General features: G+C 51.5%; 1 protein-coding gene across 2 annotated transcripts in view; it reads right to left on the reverse strand.

The window, feature by feature from the left end:
• Positions 1-26,980, reverse strand: part of Cip4 (formin-binding protein 1-like Cip4) — a 213,183-nt gene that overhangs the window by 140,856 nt on the left and 45,347 nt on the right. The window contains exon 1 of one of the 2 annotated variants that reach the window (XM_084603465.1): positions 23,412-23,564. The exons of the other annotated variant lie outside the window; for it this stretch is intronic. Coding sequence (XP_084459591.1) covers positions 23,412-23,522 — 111 coding nt within the window. The 5' untranslated portion in view covers positions 23,523-23,564. Of the gene's footprint in view, positions 1-23,411; positions 23,565-26,980 lie in introns of those variants that run through there. 2 annotated transcript variants of the gene reach the window in all.

Here is a 26,980-nt window from a genome sequence, read left to right on the forward strand (position 1 = left end):
TCGACCACAAACGACATCGGCGGCTACGCATACAATCAACTGGGAGCGCCAATGTGACCCAGCTAGACTGCTGAGCAATTTGCATTAGGTAGCAACAGTCGGTTGGCTGGTTCATAGCGTTTAACGTCCCAAAGCGACTCTGGCTATGAGAGACGCCGTAGTGGAGGGCTCCGGAAATTTCGACCACCTGGGGTTCTTTAACGTGCATTGACATCACACAGCACACGGGCGCCTTGCTTTTCGCTTCCGTCGAAAAGCGGCCACCGCGGCCGGGATTCGATCCCGCGTCCTTGGGCGCAGTAGCTGAGCGCCTTAACCACTGCACCCCCAAGGCGGGGCGCAAGCAAGCAACAGTCGTTACCTGTGTATAACAAATCAGGCCGTTTCAGTGGAGGCGACCTATCACCGATAACAGTTCTGGGGTCAGACTATGTACCGCTCTCATGCAGAACAAAGCCAATCGTCGCTCCTATTAATCGACACTGACCGGCGGGCAAGGTGACCAGTAGAAACGGGACACTGTGTTTCGAGACTGGTTTTGGATTGAGAGCAGCAAGTAATGTGGACCTTGGATTAAGTCACTTAATATCCGTTATTGGCCCCATCGGAGAAAACAGGGACAATCAGCGAGATGTGTCGGTCCTGCGCGATGTCAGCAAACCAGCGTCTCCCAGGTTGACGATCGCATCGGTTATTCCTACAGAATTGTCAAACTGTGTAAACAAGATAGGGCACTACTGGTACAACAAGAGAGATTATTAATTATGAGTAAAGCGCAGCTTCCGTTTCATGCCATATGCAAACCATAGTGCTCGAGCGCCAGCTGTTTGTACACAGCGATGTCAACAAGGGTACTGGAGCAGTCATCAGACCGTTTTTGGACAACTTTCGCACTCACACGGTACATCCAGGAAAAAGCGGAGCAGTAGATATCGAAACTAACAGTCACAGCGGCGGAGGGTATTTCGAAGGCGCTCGAAAATCTCGAATGGCTCCGCGATGCTCTGCCGAGACGTGTCATACCTGAACTGAATGCCGTCAGTGTAGCAACGCAAGTTCGACAGTCGAGTCGAATGCCAATCGGTTCGCAGGCAATCGAAACGCCCTTTGCTAACAGGGGTATAAGTATGTGCCATGCGTGCATCAACGGCGGCAGCCTATACAACGTGCGTAGCGTGCAACATGCTAAAACAGTTAAGGAAATATGCACTTAGGACCACCTAGGTTTACGACTTTTATTTGCAAAGCAGATGAGTTTGAGGCACGCAAGCCCCTGCGTCCCCGCGACGCCCAAGTCTCTCCTAGCACGGCGGCGGAGGTGAGCGCGCGCAATGTTTCTCCCTGTGGCGCGCGCCTCCAGGATTCTCTGACAGCGCTCTCTCTACTCCCTCTCCACTGATAACGCCATATGTGCTATGCCACGTGGTGTAGTGAGATGATTAAGGCGTACATACGTCATCGGTTGGAACCCCTGTCTAGACGCATTAGGAAGCGAAACTGTATACTACCCGGTACGCTGCACAAGGACCGGTTGCGTCACAATTTTGATAGGAAAAGGGAAATGCGGTGCCACATGGAGGTCCGTTAGAGACTCCGTACGAGCAAATGGCCAAGAAGAATCGTTGTGCATGCCGTTGTCCCACTCACCGCCTCGGTATTACGAGTTTTCTGTGTAAGGTGAGGTCAAAGGTCACGCGAGTTTTGTGTCGCTTGCTGTGGACACTTCCTGTTCACGTTACTCGTGAGCCAAATGAGGCTTCTGCTAAATGCCCGCCTTTTGCCACCGCAGCTCTATTTCTAAAATATTCGCTTATCGCGCCATTTTATCGCGCTCATCGCGCTATTCGCTTATCGTGCACATTTTATGCTATTTGTCGGGTCGTTCGCCTGTCAATACTACCTGCATTTTCAAAGAATGCCATAGCAACGGCGACGCCCACCAAGCACCCAGTTAGAACTGTTTTCGTAGAAGCTCCACCGTGGCGACGCCGCGAGCCAGGTCTCGTCTGCTGCCCACGGGGAAGCCCCGTTTGGCGCGGTCCCAGAGCTCACCACCGGTGGGGAGGCCCGAGTGACGTCATGCCCCACCTCTGGCCACCGGGATTAGGCGGGAGAGGAAGCCGCGGTGACGCTGACCAGCTGCCAACGGAGGATCCGCAAAGCTCAGTCAGCGGCCACGTGAGGGCGGAATCGATGATTCTCGCTGGAGAGGGGGCAGAGGCCGATCGAACGCATCACGCGCCTGTCCGTCTCGCATTCGGATTCCGAAGGCGGGAGCGAAGGAGAAGGGAGAACAGTGCGACCGCTGACTCATACCACTGACGCGAGTGTGACTAAACGACGGCGAAGGAGAAGAAAGGAGGCGTTTAAACCGCAGGCCAGTGCAAAGAACAGGCTGGAAGGCCGAAACTACCGAACGGGCACGTACAGGTGTAAACGCAGCACGACTTTCTGTTCAAACTACAGTCGCACCTTCTGTATTGTAGATAAGGAAACATTATTTACTCTAGTAAAAGCGCACTGGCGTCTACTAGACTAGCGGTTTGCATATACCACGCTGCTAGTTTCAAACATGCAACGCGTGAAAAATTTTAGACGCAAATAGCATGCTCCGTTTACATTTGTCCGCACCGGTACGCAAAAAAGAAAACCCCGTGGCGGCATCTCAGCGCAGTGTTCCAATGGGACTCTCTCTCTCTTCCTCATAGCACGAATAGCGACCACAACGCGTTTCGGGTGTTAGTCAACGGTAACACCACAAGCAATAGACTAACGTTCTAAAGGCAACCTGATTAGCTTCAAATGTATTTATTTTTTTTTAGTTTCCGAATGTTCAAGCTCAGTAAATCTCGGCTGACTGAGAATATGCATAGTAAGGCGCCATTTCCCGCAATACCGGCCCTCTAGTTATCTGGTCTCGTCGTATAATAAACGAGCACGACCGGCACGTTAACGCACCCCCAGTTATCGTCGGCTCGTGAGCGAACAATGGACGGCCGGACGTCACAAGCACGCCGCAAACTTGATCTTGGACTTTACGGCCGACCGGATGCAGCGCGGGAGTCGGCGGAGTGTCGTGTGCCCGGATGCGGCGGCGCGGGAGACGGCGGAGTGTCGTGTGCCCGGATGCGGCGAACACTTCCTCGGCACTTTCCACGCGCAGACGAACAGAGGGCGATCCACACAGCGCGCCCTTGCCGAAGTGTTCGCGCAAATCGGACATTCTCGAAAAACGACGGTTTTTCTTTTTCTTTTCTTTTTTTCGTGGCACTGCACTCTATGGGAACGGACACCCGTGTATCTCCGACCGTTACTCGAAAGAACCGAACATATGGTGCAAACAAGCTGCATTCTGTCCGAGAGATAACATTTGCTTCGGCTATATGCAGCGCTTACGACATGACCGAGAAATTTAAGCTCTTGGTAGCCAAAGTGACAATATTATTGAGATCGTGTATCCCGCTGTTTGTCGGAGAAGTCCCACCTAGTAACCCAGGCGTGCCCAGCAAGCTGTGCCGTCGATGCCGCCGCAGCGAGGCGACGTGGTGGCGCCGGCGGCCAGCACCTGTGGCCGCGGCAGCTACACCATTCGTCGGGGTTGCGTTCTCCGTCAACACAACCACAACGCCATCCGAGACGGATGTCCAAGGTCGGGCAATGCGTGCCGCCGCGGTGGCAGCGGTAGACCACATCCCCCCCCCCCCCCCCCTTTTTTTTTTATTCGTCTGGGGCCGGCGCCGTCACCTGACTCACCTGACCGACCGGACAGGCAGTCCTGGAGAGCTGAAGACTGCGGCGCACTCCGATCTGTGTTCGTGTGTGAAAGATAGACACAAAAGACCCCCCCCCCCTAGCCCCTCTGCAGACCCGAGCCACAGCTACCGAACCCTCGACACGAAACAATATAGGAAACTGCATCAAGCCACATTCGCAGTACGTTTAAACACGTGCACATCACATGCTTGCTCGTTTCTAAGACTAACTCGAATCGGCCTAACGATAGGAAATGACAGTGTTATCAAGCAAACGAGATGCCTCGAACCGAGCATCACAGGACTGGAGAGATTGACGTGTCGCATGAGACAGAAGGACACTGTAAAAGGCGCGGCAGTCGCATGCATCCTCGCAAGTTTTACAGATGTGCCAGCGATCTGATGGCTATAGCCTACCACGGCTAAGCTGACACTGGAGGTACAGCTAGAAGCTAAATGAAAGGGAACACGGAAGCGCGTGACCTCCGCGCTTTGCAAAGCGCTGCCACCAACACAAGACGAGAATGGGTGGCACCAAGGGCATGCTCGGAAAGAGCAGCCCACCAAGCTTACTTCGGATGCGTCTTTACCAGTGATTCTTATCACCTGTCGGTGACAGCGCATTTGAAAGCGTGGAGGATACGCGTTCCCGTGTTCCCTTTCATTCTGATTCTAGCTGTACGAGCACGCTGTTAACTGATGGCCATTTATAACCCGTTTCCCGAAACATCAGTTAATTGACCAGCATACTGGTTCGGGTGGTAAAACGTATATCAGCTAATTATTACGGGGCGTTAATACCGCTTGTTCGTTACAAAACGGGCAACGCCGGATACAGGTCAGGCTATAGTCGGATACAGGTCAAGAAAAAAGCGGCATCCAGTTAAGGACCCCCCCTAACCAAAAGGTGCCAAGCTATACCATGACGTCACGGCCGACCGCCTTGCACCTACAAGTAGCGCGTGGAACGTGGTTTCTTAGAGTGAGTCCGTGCTGGCAAATGGTTCCTAAATACTTCGCGAGTTCCAGCAAAAATACATACCTCTTCACTCAATTCGATCGATAGTCGTAACGACAAATTCTGATGGTGAATTTCAGCACTGTCGAGTTTTCACGACCCCGGTTCGTTGTTCTGCGCTTCACTGCATCAGCGGTGTCACCTCGTAGGCGGATCCTACAAGGTGACACCGCTGGCGACACCGAAGGTAGGGTGGCTACCGAAGGACGGACGCGACAACCGGAGGCGGCCGTAAGTCCGCGAGACTATAGGAACAATTCTAGCCACCCTAGCGAGACTGTGAGCGCGGAAGAACACTTTTTTTTTTATTTTCTTTTCCTGTGTGCCGCGACGTCACAGATTTGGAGCGATGCCACTGGCTGGAAGGGGGTTGAGGGCTGTTTGCCGCTTTTTTTCTAGACCTGTATCCGCCTATAGTCGACTGCTTGAAACAGAAAAACTGCTTGAAACAGAAAAACGGCGCGAATGGAACAAGGACAAGAACATAAACGAACAGGACTCTCCTTGTCTTTGTTTCATTGGCGCCGTTTTTCTGCTTCAAACATGTCGAACCAACCAGCCCCTATCAAAGTACTCCTAGTCGACTGCAACATATCCACGGGGATTCACACATCTCTAGATTATTATAGAGGACGGTTTGCACCACACTCCGATGCTTCGGAACGCCGTAATGATGTGAGGCCAATAGCATCAGTACGGCGGCAGCATCGGACACGTGCGCGTTCAGTTCTTGCGAGAAACGCGTCACTGTTCGCGCATGGCTCTGAGGACAACGAAAAAAGGCCGACGACCGATCACTAGATGCCCGTATACAGATGACGGGAGAGAAGCCTCTCGGGGGTCGCGAGACGTCAACGTGAAGCGCATGACGGAGCTTCTCGCAATATTCGGCATACAAAGCACCCCCCCCCCCCCCCCCCCCTTCCTTCCCCGCCCCAGACAACCCTGCATTCGTTGCACGGGAGGCTACGTCACCGACAGCATCAGTGCCAAACTGATCTTCCATTCTGCTTCCCCTTGCTCAAATAAATCTCAGATGGAGACTCCGCACAGTGTACAGGGCGTTCAGCCTTGGCGCTGGGTTCATGCAACGCAATTATGTAGCCGCAAGGTGCGCATCACTGCGTGCCAGTGCATGCAGTATCAATGACGGTGGGTGCTCAATCTTCCACCCGATATCGAGTCTTTCTGAATCGATATGTACAGTCGTGAGCAAAAGTGGTATACACCACTCAGCCGGAGGCGGAGCTAGAGAAAACTGCATCCCAACTTTGTCTAGTAACAGCTATCTAAGGTCGAGACAATAATGGCAGTGCCCCATTTTATCCACATGCATGTGTAGGTGTCGCTGTCCCTTACGCTGTCGCTAGATGGCATTTCGATGCAGTTTTCCCGAGCCCTGTCACTGCCTGAGTGTTGTATACCACTTTTGCTCACGAGTGTACACAGGGCCGCGGCAGCGCTACCTGCGTGGCGAAAAAAAAAAAGAAGAATAAACTCGAGAATTCGCGTGTCGCGCCGCCGCCTAGCGCTATACGTCGAATGTGAAGGGCACCCCACCCTTCGGGACAACGGGAGCAGCGGCCGGTCGTCCGACCACGCACGCCAGCGGCCTAGTCTGGCAGCTGTCAACGGCGACAGCGGTGGAAAAAGGGCCAGCCAGCTGCAGCTGCTGGCCACAAACCTCCCGCTCACGAACACACATACAGCCGACAAGCAGCCGGGCACCTGCCTCGGCTTTCAGGTCGATCGTCCAGTCACGCCGGCGGCAGATGCTCGGCTCTGCCAGGTCGAACTCGCACTGGAGGGAGCAGCACGCGTCTTCCACCTGCCGCCGGCAAGGGCGCAGCTTCCCCGTGGTCGTGATCGCGAGTACGCTCGCCGGGGGCACGCAAATCGGCCGCCCGCGTTACGGTCCCGGTGGCCGCACGACTTAACAACGGTGGCCTGACCAAGAAGTACGACTGCTATCGTCTCTTCGCTCCTCAGTCATAGCATATATGCTTCAAGGGGAAGAGGGCGAACGCGCCGCAACCGCTGTCCAAATTTCTCAAGGACCAAAGCCACCAAACGAAGGGCCGTGACCATGCCGGAAGTAGAAAAATAACAGTAAACCACGCCTGTGGTGCGAGGAAAGCGTTGGGTTAGCGTGCAGCGCAAGTGTCTGAAAGGCCCCGTCGCGGTGGTGCAGTGGTTAGGGCGCTCGACTTCTGCGCCCAAGGAAGCGGCACAGAATACTGGCCGCGGTAGCTGTTTTTCGATGCAGCCGAAAAGAAAGGCGCCCGTGTGCTGAGAGACGTCAGTGCACGCTAGAGAACACCAGGTGGCCAAATTTTCCAGAGCCCTCCACTACGGCCTCTCCCATAACCTGGATTAATGATTCGGGGTGTTAAACCCCATAAACCTAAAAACCAAGTGTCCGAAAGCCTGCACATCAATAGAGACATACATCTATTACCGCCAGCAGTGCCTGTACACATGGCGTCAATCTAGCGATCCCACTCTTTAATTAACCAAAGAGCTCGGCATGAGGCTTCACAAGCAGTCCGAGCCATACGGTGCTAATCTACCACGGAGCGCTTCCGAGTGGCGGGAACTGTGCAGCGGGCACGCACGGCCAGATAGGTACTTCGTAAAGCAACCAGGCACACGTGACATTGGTGGCGCCGACTCGAGACAACATTGGATCCACCCAAGGAAGACCTTGATCCTTACGCGCCATAAGGCGGTCTGGATTCTCGCCACGCACCTCTGAAAGTGACGCTTCAAAAACCGGCCGATCCAACAAACAGACGCGCCCGTGCACGGCCAATGAGTTATAACGCGCATAGGCTGAAAACTCGCTGCGCAGCTTACGCGGCCTAAAGGGGGACCTCTCTCCGGGACGCATGCAAATAAAATGCGCACGCGCATCATCGCTGTGGCGAAAATGCACGCGCTCCGAAACGCATCAAGGACACGCAGGGCGGCGGCGGAGGCAAAAGGAAAGTGCCGCTGTCTCTGTCGCACAGCGGTGCTCGATAAAGAAGTTCCTTGCATCCACCGCTCCGCCTATCGATCAAGCCAAGGTCATCCCACTTGTTCGACAAACTTCGCGTTATGCTGCGGAAGACTAAATGATTGGGCAAACTCGCGCTGTTAGACTGCGAAATAACTGCGCTTTCTGCGTGCGCGAGCGCGTGAAGAGAAGGGGGACCGACTGCGGCTCGGCCAAACAGATGGCAGCAAGCCGTGAGAAAAGCGAGCCGTCTAATCCACTTTCGTCCCATCCACACGCGAACACCTCAAGTCAAAGCATCGCCCTTTGCACCAGACGGCTCGTATTAAACTGCTGCGGTGTTAACGTCGAAGAAGCGAACCAGAAATAGGCTGAAGAAATTTACTAAGGAGGAATCCGATTTTCGAGCCACGACCTGTGCAGCTGCCGCTTTACGACACTGCTCCTGTTTCGTTCGGGGTGAGTACAGCACCACATATGATGCAACAGCTCCGAAAAGAAGCCGTCGAGGGGACAGGTAAAACGCCCGCAAAAAAAAAAAAAAAAGAAAAAAAAAAAAACCAGCTTAGTGCCTTCGAAAACCAAAATACACGGAGGGGGGGGGGGGGGGGGGGGGGCACCAAATAGGGCGGGCGCCCAGAGGAGGGAACGCCGAAAGGGGAGCAGAAGCCACGCGACAGCGCGGTCGCTCCCCAGCAGTCGCGTGAACAGAAGGGCCGGAAGAAGGCGCAGCGGGTCAATGCGGGCGCACACTGCGAAGGCGCACCGGCGGATAGAGTAGCCGCAGCACGTGCGAGCCATATCGAGGCCAACGCCGCCGATGCGGATCGCCGCATTACGCAACGGCCCCCGCAAGGGACAGGGACAAAGATAGCCTGCTTCAGGGGCGAAAAAAAAAAAAAAAAAAAAAAGCTTCCACACAACAAGAAGACATCGTTCCCTGTACACGTCTCGTACGCGTAAAATGTGCAATAAAGTACATTTCGAATATGGCACATTGCACTACCCATCCCCGGGTGGTTTTATACGAAACCAATACAAATACAAATAATTTTATTTAGCATCAACGCTGATTACACAGTACTCGTGATGCTGCAGGGTGCTAGCAAAAAGCCTGCGATGGCTTGACAAAGGCTAGCACCCCGCTTACAGTGCAATACAGCAGTGGACAAAACGCAACAAAACAAGAAAAAGCCATAAACATAACGACGGCTTTATATATTACAGAGTACATTTAGATGATAAGACTAATCGCACTAATCGATAGGACTAAGGACTCGGGGGGTACAGAACTGCATGCGTTAACAATATTTTGATTTGAGGACAGTTAAATATCAGGTTCTTTTCTTCCTCTTCTTTTCTTCAAATTTTCATTCCTCTCCCGATTAACCTGAACCGGAATTCACTATAATTTCAGAATACATAATTTATTTACACTATATACACCATTGCAGCATAACTTCACTTCAGTCAGGGTGCGGCCTCTCGTCACGGCACCCGAAACGAGTCTCCCTTGCCGCGTCGATCGGACCCTCGGAGCTTCTCCCCCTCTCCGGGTTCTCCTCTTCCCCCTCGTCCGGCGTCAGCGTAGCAGCAGTTTCAAGCTCTCCTTCGAATTCCTGGAAAACCAACTCGCTGGCACGGCTGGGGGTGGTTGAGGGAGGATCGGGTGTCCTCCCGGGAGCGGCGCTTTTCTTCGGCCGACATCGCCGGCCGGCCGTGCGGCGCCAGCCCGCAGACTTCCTCCCAAGTTCGGGTCTTTCACAGGGAGGCGTCATCCACAGCTGCTTCGCTTGCACACACGCAGGCACATACACACAAACGCCAACACACATACGTCGCAGTCATTGCATTCATTCGTTCTTTCTGCCCAAGATCAGGGCGCGCGCACTTGACAAGGACATATACTGTTGTATAGATTAGCTGGACTTGTTAACAGAGGAATTAAGAGCTTGTGGTAGCATGTACATCAACATTTGGCGGCCATAGTTGGTACGGGTACGGGCCATGCTGCACTGTTTTATATAATATATTTAACGAAGGTACGTGCAGAGAAAAAGAACTCCCCGTGACATCATCGACATCTGCACAGACTATTACCGACGTAATAACAGACTGCGCGTCATTTCCGTCGCCTTATGATCAAGCCTGGCCTAACAGTTTTTTGTCGCAACAGCCAACAGTCAAAACTCGTCCATAACGGCATCAATGACGGTGGTATAATATTGAGAAAAAGAAAAGGCGTTGGGAAGCGCATAAAACGAAACGCGCGAAACTAGTCAAATGACCCTGAATCCAATTTTTTTTCGTCAGGCACTAAAATTCCGAAGCACACATGGCGGCGCAGACATGAATGCCACCAATTTACTGAAAAGACGCCACGCTAACAGCAGAAACGAAATCTCTCTCCATAAACGACGAAATGAGCGCTACCCAGAGCAGAACATCGATTCCTTAATTTGAACACGGGTTCGATCCCGACCGCACAGGCCACATTTCGATGGAGTAGAAACGTTAAAAAACTTTAGGTTGTCAAAATCACCGGAGCCCTCCACTACAGCGTCCCTCATGGCTGATGTCGTTTCGGGAAGTTAAACAACACACATACTATCTATTCGTTATTTCGTCAAGCTTAGTCAAGTGAAAAAATGACGAATAGACCACTATCGGCGTGACAGCATTGATGATAGCATTAAATTAATGCAGACAATCCGAAATAAAAAAAAAATGAGCCAGAGTTGTAACGCTCTTAACTCTAACATGCAGCGCTATATCAATTCAGAGCCACAGCGAAGGAGGGAAATGGGTAACACGAATATACGAACACCAATGAGAAACAAAGAAATAAACGAAAAAAAAAAAAGGGGGGGGGGGGACGTTTCAGCCCATTTTACTGTGTTTACAGAGGCAAAGGCCTGTCAACTTAATGAATCTGTGCACATACCAGGTCGAGCTTGTCTCCAATAAGGACTGAATTCGCGTGCAGGTTATTTGAATTCCTCAATGAGAACTAAATCAATCACTCGAAAAAAAAAAAAAAACGCGTAGGATGCAAGCGCCCGAGTGCCACCGAAGAATTCTGAGGTAATTACACTCCCCAGATGCTACGTTCAGATAAAGGACTCGAAGACAAACGAGTCAATTACGAGGTCGCTTGAGCGCCTCGACAGTTCCCATCAACACTAGCACGTCTGCCGGCTCTCACCACACGGAAGAAGAAAAAGAAAGGTGACAAACTATGCAAAAAAAGGAGCAAACAAGGCGATGGATCCAAAGCGCAGCTTTAAATAGAACTGATGTCCAGGCAGTCACGGCCGCTGATCGTATCAGTGCGACTAGGGCGTATAATGAACTACGTATACACGTACTTGCGAAGAAGGCGCTCTAAATGCGCGCCTCTATTGGGCTAAGGAGACGCGCAGCCGAAATAAACCTTCATCTCGTCCTTGCGCTACGCCAACTGAGCAACCGATGCAGTTAGATGCGACCACAGTGTGCTTTCGTTCTCCGCTCCCCATTAGACATGTATGGATGTCTCGCCTCTGTTCGCACGTCCTAAAAAAAAAAAAAAAGAAGCGCGTCAAATACTATCATTAACAGCTCAGGGGCCGCTATTCTCACACGCGCATTTAATTTAATGTTCACGCACAGCGCAGAAGGCAAAAACTCAAATAATGGAAGCCGCAGAGAGAGAGAGAGAGAGAGAGAAAGATAGGCCGAATACAAGCTGCAGCACAGAGGCAGGCACCGTAGCGTCGCAACAGTTGGCCGGGCCGTCGTCGCCTCTGGGGCCCTTGAGGCATTAAAACACCATTCGCATCTTTGGACGCAAAAATAGGTTGCACATTACGTCGCGGAAGGCGGTGTGGTGGCGCACCATCTCACCCTTAGGTGGTTCACGATGCCGAGACTGATAGGCGCGCAGCCTGTCGGCGGAAAGCGCCCGTGTTTACGGCGCGAGAATGTAGACGTGCCAGCGAGACCGCACCTGCGGCCCTGGGCATATGCAGCGCCATCCGTCTCAATCCGAAGATCGGTATTTTCGCATCGCCTCCGAGTTCGGTGGCCCACGCGTCGGCATGCCCGACTTCAAAAAAATAAATAAATAAATAAATAAATAAATAAATAAATAAATAAATAAATAAATAAAAAAAATAAAAAAAGTGAAAACGAGGCGGCAGAAGGAGAGGAACAGCGCGGCTCGTCCGCGCCCACGAGGGTCGTTGCGCGCCCGAAAGAACATGCAGCGCCTCCGAGCAAGACGCGCTCAAGTGCAGTGCGAGGAGGACACGACGCTGCTTAAACAATACTCTCCTCGCCTCCGGTGGGCACTCGTCTCATTTAAGAATGGCGGTTCGATATTTGGCCTCCTTGGCGCCGATGACGTGTGCAACCTAGCCGCGAAACCCGAGGCCAAGCCAAGGGTTCGATTAGCAACAGCGGCACGGCCTTTGATACCTCGCTGCCAAAACACGAAAATTCCTGCGCAGTACAGATAATTTGATCACGTTAATGGACTCCAGGTGATGGAAATCGGTAGCCTTCCACTTCGGCGACTCATTGGAATGACGGAGCTAAAGTGAACTCCCCCCCCCCCTTTTTTTTTTTTTTTTTTTTTTTTTTCAGAGCTACAATCGAATGCAATCTGCGAACGAAGAAGCGCCGGGTGCTCTTCAAGGAGGCCTTCCAGCCAATGGCGTCAACCCAATCTCATGGCGTGGTGGTCAATCCGTTGGACCTTGCTAGAGTAACATTGCAGTAACATCGCATCACGGGTTAACCGCAGCGTTACGAAAATCGGTCGGCACCATTTGCTGAAAGATCTTAGAATGACGTCTGCCGCTTCGTTCTTGAGTTATTTTCACCGCAAAATTATGCGCTCGGGATGCGCATGAGCAGAAAGCCAGGGGCGGCGCCCTGCCATCTTCCTGGCGGCCGGCTGTAAACTGTGCATGGGTCCTTACCCAAAACGCTGGATTGTCAGCATTCTGAAGTTAATGGCGCTGCATCGTAGCCTCCGCGACCAAAAATCTGTATCGACGCACGGGTACTTTTCTTTGCGAAATCCGCCGGCAATGACGCCACCTTAATTTGTTCTTTTTTTTTTTTTTTTCGTATCTTTCAAAAACTACGTTTTCATTGAGGGTGGTCTCTTCCGTAAATCAGAACGCGGTGCTCCATCGATGGTGGCCAACCTGTATTCCGCCCCGCCGTCCCTTTAATAGCCTCACAGGACAAACGCGCTGTTCGGCGTATGTTACCAGCGCAAAATCAGAATGTCGAGCAAGCTGCTCTTTACGAATTCCCGCACTTTTCCTCGTGAAGCCTGACTATTTCAGCCCAAACCTGCCTTGCCATTTTGAAGAGGCGGGAAAACACAGTGGCCGATGATAATGCAGAGTACAAAAGGCCTATTCAAATCCCCTCTTCTTCCCTTCCCCCTCGTCACCTCGAAAAAAGGAAATTACTGAGAATGCAAACTCTGCAATACAAAAGAGACCGATGCGGCCCGAGCGAAATCCGATACCGGATCAGTTTCGGGCGGCGGATTGCCTTGCATGAAACACCGAAAGAGTGCACAAATTCCGCACATTACTAGTTACGGCTTATTCCCCCCCCCCCCCCTCCAGAAAACAAAAACAAAAAGGCTTTTTGCGTTTATTTAATTTGCATCATTCCAAACTTTCTAAGGAGTGTGGCAACTAGTACGGAACCAACCAGTGTGTATACAGTGCGCACCTCTTGGACGACGAAAAAAAGACAGCTAAAACTGACAGGCTTCTACCCATGTCAGAAGCCAAACGATGCCATGCCAGTGTGAACAGACCATTCATGGAAGACCACTGTGTTAATTTCAGTCCGTCCCTTTTGCCAACATGCCACATTTCTGAATGTATCCTTGACATTTCCCCGGTTGCTAGACACCCGGAAAACACAACGCTCGCACTCCGACGATAAGGTTCGAAAAGAAAATGCATTGTATGACTGCGCACCGATGAAAAATGTAACGGGATTGATTGATTGATTGATTGATTGATTGATTGATTGATTGATTGATTGAAATTCTATATTTTGCAGCGAAGGCACAAGACCACTGAGAACATCAGTATCTCGAATCTCGAGGTCGGAGCCTTTATATCTTTGTTCCGTTCATTTTTCTACGGCTGGACCCGATCAGAAGGGCCCTAGCTGGCGGCCATACATCGATCGCCCTGATCAGGCCGCTTTGGCTCACACATGCAGAGAATAGGAGCGGTGCGTCGGGCTGGAGGAACTGTATGGCCATTCTTCTGGTTTCAAATGCTGCTGAGCACATGGCCAGCTTAAGTGGGTGAGGTCCGCACGCTACAGCGGCGATATCTGGCCGTCGCCATTTCGCCAGAGAATACGAGTTTTATGCCAAGTAAGCATAAACCTTATTTATAAATACCTCTGAGGACCGTACAAGGCGGGTACTGCACGAAAAGAGGACCGGCGTAATACGTTGTTTGATGTGGGAACGACTTTACGGAAAGACGCAGGGGCGAAGTGGACGGTAGCTACTGAGGAGACTGCGTTACTTATGAGCTCATACGGGTTTGCCATGAGGGGCGGGTGTAATGAAAAACTGATTGTCCCACCAGCGGTAGCAGCAGCGGCATGTGCCGCCAAATTGCCCCACACACATCCGTATGCCTCGTGCCCAAATGATTTCGATCTGACTGCCTGCCTGTGTATACCTACACGATGCGTTGGACAGCCGTGGTCGCGGCATCCAAGTAAACTGCGTGTGAATCAATGAAGATTCTGACCGGTTTAATACCAGCGTGCGGGAGGGCGGAACTGGTTCCCCAGATTGTGAGCAGCTCATCGCTGTACGAAATTGCTACGTGAGAAACGTCACACTTTCCCATCTTCCCACCTGGCATTTCTTCTATACGCAACGCACTGCGGGTCGTCCACAATGCGACCCCCCCCGATACGTACAAGGAATATCTGATCACACACTTTTAACTCAAAGCACTCCATCCTCGCATTGTGTAAAAGTCGTAGTGCGGACCACAACTTAAGCCGCTCGTCATGAGCAAGAACTGCATTGCAAGACGAGGCTGGAGAAACGTAAAGAGGGGAGATAGAATAAGGAAACGCGCGGGTCGTCGCACACGCAGCCGCCGCACGCGAGTGAGGACAGAAGGCTTCCGACGGGGCGGGTGCGCGCCAGAGGCCACATAATCGCTGCCTGTAATGGGCCACGGCCTTGACGCCGGGACCCAGCCCAAAGGCCGCCGAGAGGGAAAACAATGGGAACTGTTCAGACAGGCAGCTATAGATGCACCATCACCGGCGCAGCCCCAAGGGAACGTTTTTGTTCGAGAAGCACGAACCTTTACGCACACGGTCGAAAGCGACTGATGTGGTAGGAGTTTACAAGGGAAGTCTACGCTAGGGGTCTCCTTGTCGACAGAAAGCTATTCTTCAGCGGCATTGGGTTAGTTACAACGACGGATTGGCAGTCTATTGCGCTATATCGAACGAAAGGAACAGGAAATCGTAGATTTGCCGTACTACGCTTGTCAACTCCAAAAAGCGGGCAATAAATCAGTTTCGTTTCAAAGCTGCCCAACCCATGGTATACGGCGCCAATGGGCCCGACTGGATGCAACAGAGTCGTACTGGTTGCCAGCGTGGCCGACAATCTGCCAACGTTACTGGACGCATAGCTGATAAACCACAGCCACTAGTAACTAACCTGCCAACGCACCTGTTGCGGAAGTTCATAACACTCTGACTACGCCTGATCCCTGCAGTTCCCTTATTCGTGCACGAGTCTCACTGCTCAAGGTGCTTGCGTGCAGTCGCGAGACAAACGCCAGCATCGCGCAAGTTGGAGGCGGCGGCTTATTTCCTCCACAAATACCGACTGACCAGAGGAGGCTAGCAGGCATCAGACGGAGCGCATACTGCCACACGGATAAAGAATTCCACCGAACACATGCTGCAGATGACGACTGCTCGGGCGAAGATATAAGAACAAAACCAGCATTCCTTTTTTTTCTGTCTCTCTCTTTTTTTTTTTTTTTTAGGACTCCGTGCTCGCGGTCCACGGTGCGTGCGCATTCCTTGACCGATGCGCAACCGCCCTCCGGACACCCAATACCTGAATCTACGAAGTCCGTATTGATTTCACACATTCCTCTCACGCCATTTCGTTTTCTGACAGCAAGCGAGCGCCTGCTGCATGCTTTCGCCCCCCCTAAATATGTAGTACGTGACGCCGGACGGGCGGATGCGCCTGATCACGTCACGGGACTGCAGCTCGTCAGCTCGTTCGAGCGAACAAACATCCTCTCAAAACATCAGCCTCGCTGACCTTGCGCACGGAGGACTGCACAGCGTCGATGAGAAAATGGCAGCGAATGGAAGCTCGAGCGGCACGTGACCTGATCCGGCCTCATCTCAAGGAACGGCGATTTTTTGGGGTTTAACATGCCCATTTTGTCTGACAAACAGAAGAACCGTCGCAGTAGATGGGGGTTTTGGTTAATTTCTACCCACTCCATATAACAAATCCCACCGTAAAATATGGTGCAAAACTTGTGCGACAGAGGCGGAAAAGACGGTGGCGACAGTGAAAACGCCATGGTTATTCGTGGTCAAAGTAGAAAACGTGTTAAACAAGTCAAGATGGAAGACCCAGTGGCTAAGGTGAAAAACGCTGCAACCACAATGCTGCTCAAGGTCTCAAACCCAGAGCAGACGACTATCAACCAGACAGGGGTCTGAAACTCGTATTGCTATATGAGGGCCGCATTGAGAAGATTTTTCATCTATCGCGGGCCGCGAGAACAAAAGAAAAAATAACGATAATAATAACAAAATCAAGAAAAAGTAAAACGCAATACATGACAATCAAATCGAAAAATCAACCAACACGCCTCGCTCCCAGACCACACCATCCCATGTTAAAGAAATGCGGCGGGTACTCGATTCTGCCTAAACGCCGGACGGGAGCCACGTCAGGATGGCTGAGATGAGAACTACTTAAAGGTTGGGTTTTGGTTTTCTGGTGTTTAACGTGCCAAATCGATTCAGGCTACGAGAGCCGCCGTAGTAGAGGGCTCTGGAAATTTCTACCACCTAGGGTCCTTTTAACGTGCACTGACACCGCACAGCACACGGGTGCCCTTTATTTTTTTTTCGCCTCCATCGAAAAGCGGCCGCCGTGGCCGGGATTCGATCCCGCATCCTTGGGCGCCGCAGTCGAGCGCCGTAACCACTGCACCACCGCGGCGGGGTGGAACTACTGAAAGGGTACGAGTAAACCGCCACAAATCCACAAAAGAAAGCTTGTGGCCTCGGAGGTAAAAGAGAGGGCGGGTTTATTCGGCGCGTTGCTCATCAAGGCAGCTATCGTCCGTTCGAAATTTACGCATATTAAGAGGCCAATGCCTATTTTCATCTTCAAAAAGAATAACCGCCGTCTGGGGGGAGAGATATTTTATAGAAAAAGATCTTAGTTGGAAAACGAGCCTGTCTGTAGAGCCGACTCATGAAGCTGGCACGAACTTTCGGACAAAGGCTAAAATATTTGAAGCCGGCGGGCCGAATCACAACTCTGCGGGCAGCCTGTTTGAGACCTCTGGTGTGTTGGTGTAAATACTGGATAGGTAGATACGTGGCAGTGCTCCTGGGTGCACCGTGGTAGTTTGGTAAGAGCACTTGGCGATTCGGCTATCATAACAGCGATGTAATTCCCCTCTAATTATATAATTCGAGATTTTCTACAGCGGAGCCAGAGGTATTCGCGATTATGCGAAGACTTTAACGGCGCATACTGATGGCGCCAGCGAGACGCACTATTTTTTACAGGGATGCTGTACTGTTATTGGACTCCAAAACCAGCCTTCACACGATTAGCCAGGTTCCGGCCCGTTCGTGGTATCGATACAAGGCAGTGCCGCGACGAGAAGAACGAAGATATCGTGAGAATGTGAATCCCAAAAGCCTAACTCGGAAATTTTTAGCCACCTTTATAAAACTTCTGCGCGCTTTAATATATGATTAGACGTTTGAGTGCGAATCGCCAAAGGAACCTAATTTACTATAGTAAACAGTAAATATTACGCAGTAAATAGTAAATATTACGCAGAGGTGCACAGGCGAAGTGGACGGTAGCTACAGAGGAGGTTGTGCTGCTTAGGAGCTCCTACGGGTTTGCCATGATGGGTGGCCCAGGGTAGGCGTAATTAAAAATTCATCGTCCTACCTGCGACAGCAACAGTGGCATGGACCGCCATATTGCCCCAGGCACACCCGCATGCCGTGGTGTCCAAATGATTTCGATCTGATAGCCTGTCTGTGTATACCATACAGAGGATGCGTTGGATAGCCGCGGTCGTGGCATCCTCACAGGCAGGGCGAAGAATCTCTGCTGCGTGTGAATAAGTGAAGGCTCAGGGTCACTGTGGTCTTAATGAAACCAAATTTTGCAACACTAGCAAACCATCATCATAGAACGGTGTTGAGTCACCAGATTTTTCTTTTTTTCGTATCGTGACTTCTAGCAACGTTTTATGCATGCATAAGACCTAATGATTAGGTGGCAAAGCCTTTGAGAAAGTGTTGTTCCTCCACTCGATGCGCTCGACCGACCAAACTGCTGGGAGTCGCATTTCACGAAGATACGACGCTCTGGTCCCTCCTTCCCTTTCTCACATTACCTGGTAACGGTAATTCGGTTATTTAAGATGGGTGTAACACGTGGGCTTTGATTGTACTATCACAGGCTTCTGAACGAGAGCGTGCGCGCTTGTCCCCTGGGCCTTCCGAGGCAATACATGTGCTAGGCTAGGTGGTGGTGACAACGTTATTAATGCCAAAGCATTACTTCGCTATGTTCACGGGTTTCTGTCCGCACACCGCGTTCGCAGGCCGCGTTCGCAAAATCGTGTCCGCAGCAGTTGTGAGTAATTAAGAAGTGGTAGAGATTAATGAGTGGTGTCAATCGTTAGAGGGTGATGTAAAGTTGAGTCCGAAAAATAATTAGGCGAATAAATTAATTAGGTAATTAATTAGAGGCAGAAAATGTAAAAGTTGTCCGCAGCAGTTGTGAATAATTGAGAAGTGGTAGAGATTAATGAGTGGTGTCAATCAATAGAGGGTGACGTAATGTGTCCGGAAAGACAATTAGGGCAATAAGTTAATTAATTAGAGGCAAAATGTAAAAGTTGTCCGCAGCAGTTGTGAATAATTGAGAAGTGGTAGAGATTAATGAGTGGTGTCAATCGATAGAGGGTGACGTAATTTGTCCGAACAGATAATTAAGGCAATAAGTTAATTAGGTAATTAATTAGAGGCAAAATGTAAAAGTAAAGGCGCAAATGGTCGCATTAGTCAATGGCTTGGCGCCACATTTGAATGTATCAAATACTAAAATAGGTCATTAAATCAGACAATTAAGGTGACGTCACACAACCTGTAATAGAGCCGAAAAAGAGCATAGGAAGGGTTTGGCGCACAATTTTAAAATACCGAAGACTAAAATGGGTAAACAAGAAGTGAATTAATATGACGTCAAGGATATGACGTCACGCAACCGGAAGTAGAGCCGAAAAAGGGCATAGGGACTACCGCGTAATTTGAAAGAACCAAAGACTAAAATCGGTAAACAAGAAGTGAATTAATGTGACGTAGAGGATGTGACGTAACGCAACCGGAAGTAGAGCCGAAAAAGGGCATAGGAAGGGACTGGCACGCAATTTGAAAGTACCAAAGACTAAAATGGGTAAGCAAGAAGTGAATTAAGCAACTAGAAGCAACCAACAGCAGCATCCGTGCTTTCGTATTACTCCAAAGCAAATTAGACAGCGCTCTTTGAATTTTTTGAAAGCTTAGGATCTCCTACAACAGATGGTGGTGGTAGCAAAAACATTTATCAGCAGCAAATCACGCAGCGCATACAACCGCGCTCTATACCAACAAGAACGAGGTCCAGGAGAGAATACGCGCGCACTGCGTCGGTGGCGCCACCAGCCGTGCAGATGGAGAATCGCGAAGACGCTCCGATGCTCTCGGCAAGGAAGACGGCGTAGCGGTTCCTTATTCCGCGTGCTTCGGCAAACAACCTTGACCGGCCGGCAGCAAGCCGCCAGTACCGTCAGGCAGCGCGAGCACCCGGGAGTGTAACAACCGGTAAGAGGAGGGAGCACCGTCTTGCACAACGTGAACATTCCCGGGCCGCCGCCGTTGCCCGTAAACCTGCCGAGGCCGACCCTCGGGCGAAGGGACACATTCCTGGGTGAAAAAGCACTCGGGCACGAGTGGCTCATGTTTTGGAGCACCGCTTTCTTCGGGAAAAAGATTAGGTGAGCGCCCGAAACAGTTTGAGGTCAGGAGACGATGGCCTTGCAACCTCACGCACTTGACTGCGACGCTGGGACGTAAAGCAATGCGTCAGCACGTGTATTCTGTGTCGTAAAGACATGTTTAGCGATTAGAGCGGTGACAGCTTCTCCTCCCCCCCCCCCTCCCTCTTTATTTCGCAATTACATCCCCAGCAGACTTCAAGAACGTAAATGAGGTCTTATCGAAGTGACAGCGCAGCTCCAAGAGCTTAGGTTGGTAACGAGTCTGTGCACACGGTATAAAAATCAAACACCTCGTATGTTCAAGCTTACTGTCAAAGCTGCGGCAGATGATGCCTTGAGCAACTCGCGCAATAAAGCCTCACCGAGTGCATGCATCACTCAAGACAGCACGTCCTACTACACAGATGGTAACGGTGGAAGACATGGGCCATCCAGTAAAAAAGTAACAGTCTCTTCCCATAACAGATTGTCTCGTCTGCAGGGGTATATAGAGGTCTGACACTGAAAACAAGCTCAGAATGATTTAATTGCGAAAAAAGCCACGCCTGTCCTGACCTAGACTCGCGAGAACTGGGCAGAATTTTGAAAAGTGAGAAATACAGGCCTCGAAAAGGTGAACGACAAATTGAATGGCGTAAAGTGGACAGGACGCCGCGAATCCTCCATAGCTCGGAGCTTCACTCTGGTAAGTACTCAACTTCCACTCCACCTCAACCCCGCCATGGTGACGCAGTGGTTAGGGGGCTCGACTGCTGTACCCAAGGTTGCAGACGAAAAGCAAGAGACATCCGTGTGCTGTGCGATGTCAGGTGGTCGAAATTGCCGGAGCCCTCCACTACGGCGTCTCGTAGCCTGAGTCGCTTTGGGAACCCCATAAACCAAACCTAAGCCAACCACGCAACCGCCCGTGCACCGAGTTTGCGCATGCATCGAAACAGCACGGGAAATCTTTTGGACGTGCAACATTTCGAGCGACGTGAAGGGCTAGACGAGGAAACCTCGAGGAGGAGGAGACCCGTCGCTTTCACTGGGGCCTTTTGTGCGTGGAGGACTATCATATCATCGCATGGCTGCCGCATGGGCTGGCGGCGCGAGACGACCCGACGTCTATTATCAAAATGCGGCCGCCAGAATACCCCTTTCCACCGCTGCAGTATGCATGCGGGAAAGCGGCGGATGTGTCCGGCTCCTGATCCGGCGGCGGTTACACAGCGAGGCGGCAGATGAGCGCTGCTCATTCCGAATGAATGACGCCTCGCCGGCCGCGTTGCCCAACGGCCCTTTATCGACGCCGACCCGCACGTGGCCCAGTGAGCGAAGGCGCGGCGGCCCCTTTTCCACGCGGCCAGAATTCAATGAAGCCCCGTCGCCACTGGCGCTGCGCGCGTGCCGTCACTGCCGTGGCGCAACGAGCGCTACGCACCAGGGGCATGCGCGCTGCTCCATCGTAGGTCGACTTCCGCAAGCATCGCAGGTTGGCGAACTATACACCGGTCCATGACCGCGCATTCGTCTAAAAGTACGGGGCAACTGCCGCGCAATCAACGCCACTGCCCAGACTTTACGCGCACGCCGGCGCTGCGGAACGCGGGCGACGCAGAACACAAGTTGCGTGGTTCTATCGGTGTTAGCCAACCGGCAGAGAACCCAGCAACAAAAAATTGAGACCTGCGGAATCTAAAATTTGCGGCTAGAAACAACGCCGCCACAGAAACAAAAGTAGACACACTGAAGCTTGTCAGAGCAGTTTAGTCAGGAGCCGGCTGCATAGCAGCGACTCACGCAAGCTCCTGTCAGGGCAAAAGCGGTTCCGTCCTTTCTCCGCCAACGGCGTTTTAAAAGAATAATTGTTCACCCTCGAGCATCCATCAACGCTCAGGCGTCGATGCACGCAGACAGGCGACAGAACGAGGCATCCGAGCAAGACAACGCACCGCGCACAAGACCGCTAATCCGCAAATTGCAGCCCTTACAGGGGAACACTTGGGAGGCAAGCCAGCGGGACTGCCGAGACCTTGGAGGACACGCCCATGCAAGCCTTTCGGGAAGACAGTCATTTTCGCAAAGGCTGCTTTCAGCCAGAAGAAGACAGCCGAAGACAGACAGCTCGCGTCGTGGCCTTAATTGCGTAAGAAAGACACGACCATAAACTAAGCGGGCCGACACTCGTTACAGCCAACAGGTACACTTCCGCCGCCACCGTGGGGCGCCCCTAATGTTTCTGCACTTTCTTGGCAGGAGAGCGCGTGCTGGGGTTTTAGCGAGTATGTTCGACCCCACGTCTCTGGGCTGCTATTGCCGCAGCATCAAATTTTCGGGTTGTCTGCGCGATAAATGTAGAATCGCAAACTTCAAATATCCGATTTCTCGCTGACATACACGGGAGCGAAGATTTTCTCCCGCTTTCCGCTATCGTGAGGAGTGCAAAATTAGAGGGGGGCTTACGCTCAATGGGTGGCTGTTGCCGATCGGCAGTTTCGGATAAGGCGGGACGGAGAGAACTTCGACACAACCTTCAAAAATAGGAAAACGAAATGGATCAGCGCCCTGCCAAAGTTTAAAAAGGCGCAACGTACGCACGCGCACGCTCACCGGGTGCAGCGACACTGGCACACTACACGCGCGCCACTGCTGCACAGAGGACACTGCTGTAGCACCATCGAAGTCAGCCTCGCGCTGAGATCTTAGCGCCTGCACAAAACCGAGCCGGAGCCAATCTCAAACGACTTCACCGAGTCAGCAAAGTGTCGCATTCCTTCAGCCCCAACGTCGCCGCGCCAACTATTAAAAAAAAGAAGAAAAAGGCTAGCACATACGCAAGGCGTTGAAGGCTAAAAAACGTAAGAAGAGTTCATCGGAACAAGAAAGAGCAGCGCATCAACTACAGAAGCACACGTTTAGAAGTGCCCTGCTTAAGAAATCGGTGGGTACCGACTAGATGCTAGCTTCACGTTTTTTGAGAGCGCGAGCTGCAAATTACTCTTGTCATGCATAGCTGACAGTAATGCTTCTGACCAGTTTCATGCATTGAAAACAACCTGTACGTACTTCTAAGCAGCAAACAGCAGGGGCCGTTAAAAAAGCCGGCGAATGATCGCGACAACTAATGTTACGCCCCGCTGCAAGCAAAACAGACCCGCAGAAAATCCCCAGATGAAAGATACCAACAGCGTGAAACGGGAAGGCGTTGACTACCGGTAGCAAGGGCGCCTCGCAAGCCAACGTAACAGGTCGTGTTTGAATACAGCATGCGAACAAGAGAAGCAAAGAGAAAAGGCAATCAAAAGCTACTTCACCGTTCTAAACTGGGGCTCATTCCGCCTCTTGAAAGCAGTACTCAAGGCGGCCACTTCGTCATGATACGTCATAACAAGAACAGAAGAAAATTCAATGGCAGCGTGCTGCATTTCAGGAGCAGTGACAGCGTCTAAGCCACGTAAACTACAACGCCGCGCGCGAAGCTAAGACGGAACAGAGAACAAAAGCAGAACTCCCGTCGCAAGTTGCACCACCGGAAAGAAACGCAACGGTACAAAAAAAAAAAAAAAAATGTTCGAAGAGCGGTGAAGGGTGCGGTCCGGCTGCCAGCGAATAATACTGAAATACGGAGGGCGCCATCGTAGAGGTACAAGCACATATGGTAAGGAAAATCCGAATTTTGCACGCCGGAAATAATTCTGGAGTTATTTCTGCTCCGAAATTGAAACTTTCCCACGGATATAGTTCGTCCAGAAAGGAACGACTTCCGCTAGTGCAGTAATAATGAATACCTGGATGTTCGCAATGCGTCCCCGTTTTCTAGCGCTACTACCTGCTCAGTGCGTAAAAACACTGTTCCGGTTATTGTTTATTTTTTCTTTTTCAAGGCGACTCAGCACATGACTACACGAGTGCATATCGAACGTCACATTTAGGCATGTTTTGATGCGAAAGCATTTCTTGTGTCCTGAGTGGCATCACCAGTGTGTCGGCAGAGCCTTCATCGGAGTTTGTCTACACGAATTGACACTGCCGAAAAAAAAAAAAAAAGTACCAGAAATCTAACGATATGAACCTTTAGTGCTGGAGCCGAGCGCGGTAACTACTGCTCTACGTTGAGTTCCTGTGAACGTGTCCATAATTGTTCTCGCCCAGCGTAAGTACGCTAGAGAGCATTGATGGAACTAGACACTACGTTGATGGTAGACGTTGATGAAATTTAACACTAAAGAAAAATAAGCAAGAACAAAAAATGACGTGTAACCATCACTGCACCAAAACGGACTTCAGTGCATCCCTATAATTTTTCTTCCTTGAAATGATGCATAACACACTATACACGAATCGCCACTTATAATTGGCCTGACATCCACAAATAATTCATTACCGAACTCCTTTTTACGTGCTGTATCGGTTGCAGTAGCCGAACGATGGCTGTCAGGCTGTACTAACCGGTAGTACAGGACACCTGAAGCATAACATAACCTGCGATATAACCTCTCATCTGCCATTTTAATTCACAACAATCCCTAAGCCAGCCTGCATCAGGACCTGAAATGTGTAACGAGGGAAGAAGGCAGAATACTTTTTTCCGGAGTGAAGAACTGCAGTCGGACCAAAGGCGGCAGCCCCCTTCATCACCAATGCCCGGCTCACGCAGCTAGCTAGCTATTTTTCTTTCCCGGGCAAATAAACACGTTTCATAACAACGACACTGATTTTTTTTCTTTTTGTGCTTCAAGCGACCTACACTCAAAGTGGATGTCACAGCCTTCGTTCTGCTACTGAAACCGGGACAGCGTCAGAGGGGACAATCAACCGCAGACTAATGTCCAACCTCGTTCTGCGCTAACGTGGCGAATATCGGGGCAAACTTGTATTCCTCGCTGCAAAATCAGACTTCCGAAATGCTTTCTGCGCGCACGTCGGCTATACCTTGCGGCGAGAGGAAAATCAGTGAGATACATGCACCGAGAGTCGGATATTCCCGCGGTAACTTTGAGTGCCTGCAGAAGCGGTGGTCGCCGTACAAACCAGATTTCCTGGTCTTGCGTGCATGCCAATGCACTGCCCATAGTAACAAAAGAAAACGGAAGACCAAAGATTTGGCATCATACGGGCAAAGAGCAACACCTTTGCGTGCGCCGCCGTCAGTGGGAAGTCTCTTCCTGCGCGCATACGGTGCCTCGATGCATAGCACGCACGCCACGTCCCCTCGACCTGGGTGCACTGCCTGGACACAAGTTCACCAGTGCTGGTGCCAACCCACGCAGAAGAGGTTGCCATCGCCCTCGCAGCCTCTCACTCCTCCAAATACATAATAGCCGACTCGCGAGGGGCTTGTCGGAACGTCCAGCAAGGGTGGACTGCTCCCCTAGCTTACCGCATCTACCAAAATTGTAGTCGAGATTCGGATCCCGCATGCCGATCTCTCGTTTGGGCTCCAGGTCACCAAGGGAATGAGGCAGCCGACGCCGACGCCCGCGCACTCTCTCTCCGGGCATTTCCCACGGGACCCGACGAGGACCAGGATTGTGATTTCAGCCCAGCTTACAAATTTAAAGAAATATGTGAATATTACAGATCCACGCAGCAAACTCTTCCCAGCCCGTGCAAACGGCTGGGGAAGGCTAACCAGCGGGTGCTCCTGCGCCTGCTCACTAATACAATGTTGTGCCCGGCTACTCTGAAACATTTTGATCCACAATTCGACGGGCTGTGCTCGCACTGTGGAGAGGTGTCTGACACCCACCACATGGTGTGGGCCTGCCAGAAAAACTGATCTTTGCCCCCTATCCCCAACCCCACCCGAGAGAACTGGGAGGCGATCCTGTCCGGCTGCTGCACCCTAGAGGCCCAAAAGGTCTTAACGCAGCGCGCCCGGACTGCGGCAAACGCCAATGAAGTGCCTGTCTAGGCATCCCACCTAGTGTCTATACCTCTCTGTACATATACCAATAAATGTTTTCACCACCACCGGGCCAGTTCTTGAGATGCGAATGCAGCGCTCTTCGTGCAGCGGCCAGATCGAGTGTGGAAGTGCAGAAACGTTGGTCTGCAGAGGGCGTTTGTCGACTGACTGTGCTAGTTCTATCGAATATTGTGCATCTGTTCAAAATGACGCATCTAAAATGGCAGCGGCCAAAAGAAAGTTGCCGATTCCAAAAGAGCGGAATTAAGAATCTGACTCCGCTTTTTCTATTGCGTTGTGCAGTGGCGCAGGCCGACCGTCACCGAGCCTTCGCCATAAAATTCAAGGTTATCAAGAGTGTCGCGCGGAACCTTACGTTTGCGCGATCACGCTGTCGCAGTTCCACCTCAAATGCGTCGGCGCATGTCCGCCAGTTGCAGCAGAAAAGGGTTGTCCTAGCGTTTGATTTGGACTTTATTCAGCTCCACCACTCGTGCTGTCTGTTGACGAACGTTGGGGTGATTGCGACAGGCCGATGCATGGGCAGGCTAACAGGCGAAGGCGCAGGCTGACTGGCGACTTCAAAACCAGCCGTTGCTGTCAGCATAGGCGCCGCTCATGCTGCCACATGCTGTATGCCGATGCAGAGGCCAGCTAAGAAAAAAGACGTATCGCAGCGAGTCATCGCAAACGTCACGGCCATCCATAATTAGAAAAAACAACAGCAATCACCTTTTGCCTATTAGACAATTACGCCCCGCCGTGCTTCGTGTGACCACCGTGGTCGCCTAATACGCGGGAAGTGCGGCAAACACGGGAAACAGCATGGATGGCAGCGCAGTCGCCTACTGCGGAGAGGGCCAAGCAGCGCGAACTGCTTTCGCGAGAAAAATCGCGGAGAGGCTCGTGCAGCACGGCGTCAAACAGAGTGCCGAAATGCAGGCTGCACTCACAAATGAAGTGCGTAAGCGTCTG

Source organism: Amblyomma maculatum, chromosome 5, assembly GCF_055883805.1.
Source record: "Amblyomma maculatum isolate TAMU_Amacu chromosome 5, ASM5588380v1, whole genome shotgun sequence".
Lineage (NCBI taxonomy): Eukaryota > Metazoa > Arthropoda > Arachnida > Ixodida > Ixodidae > Amblyomma > Amblyomma maculatum.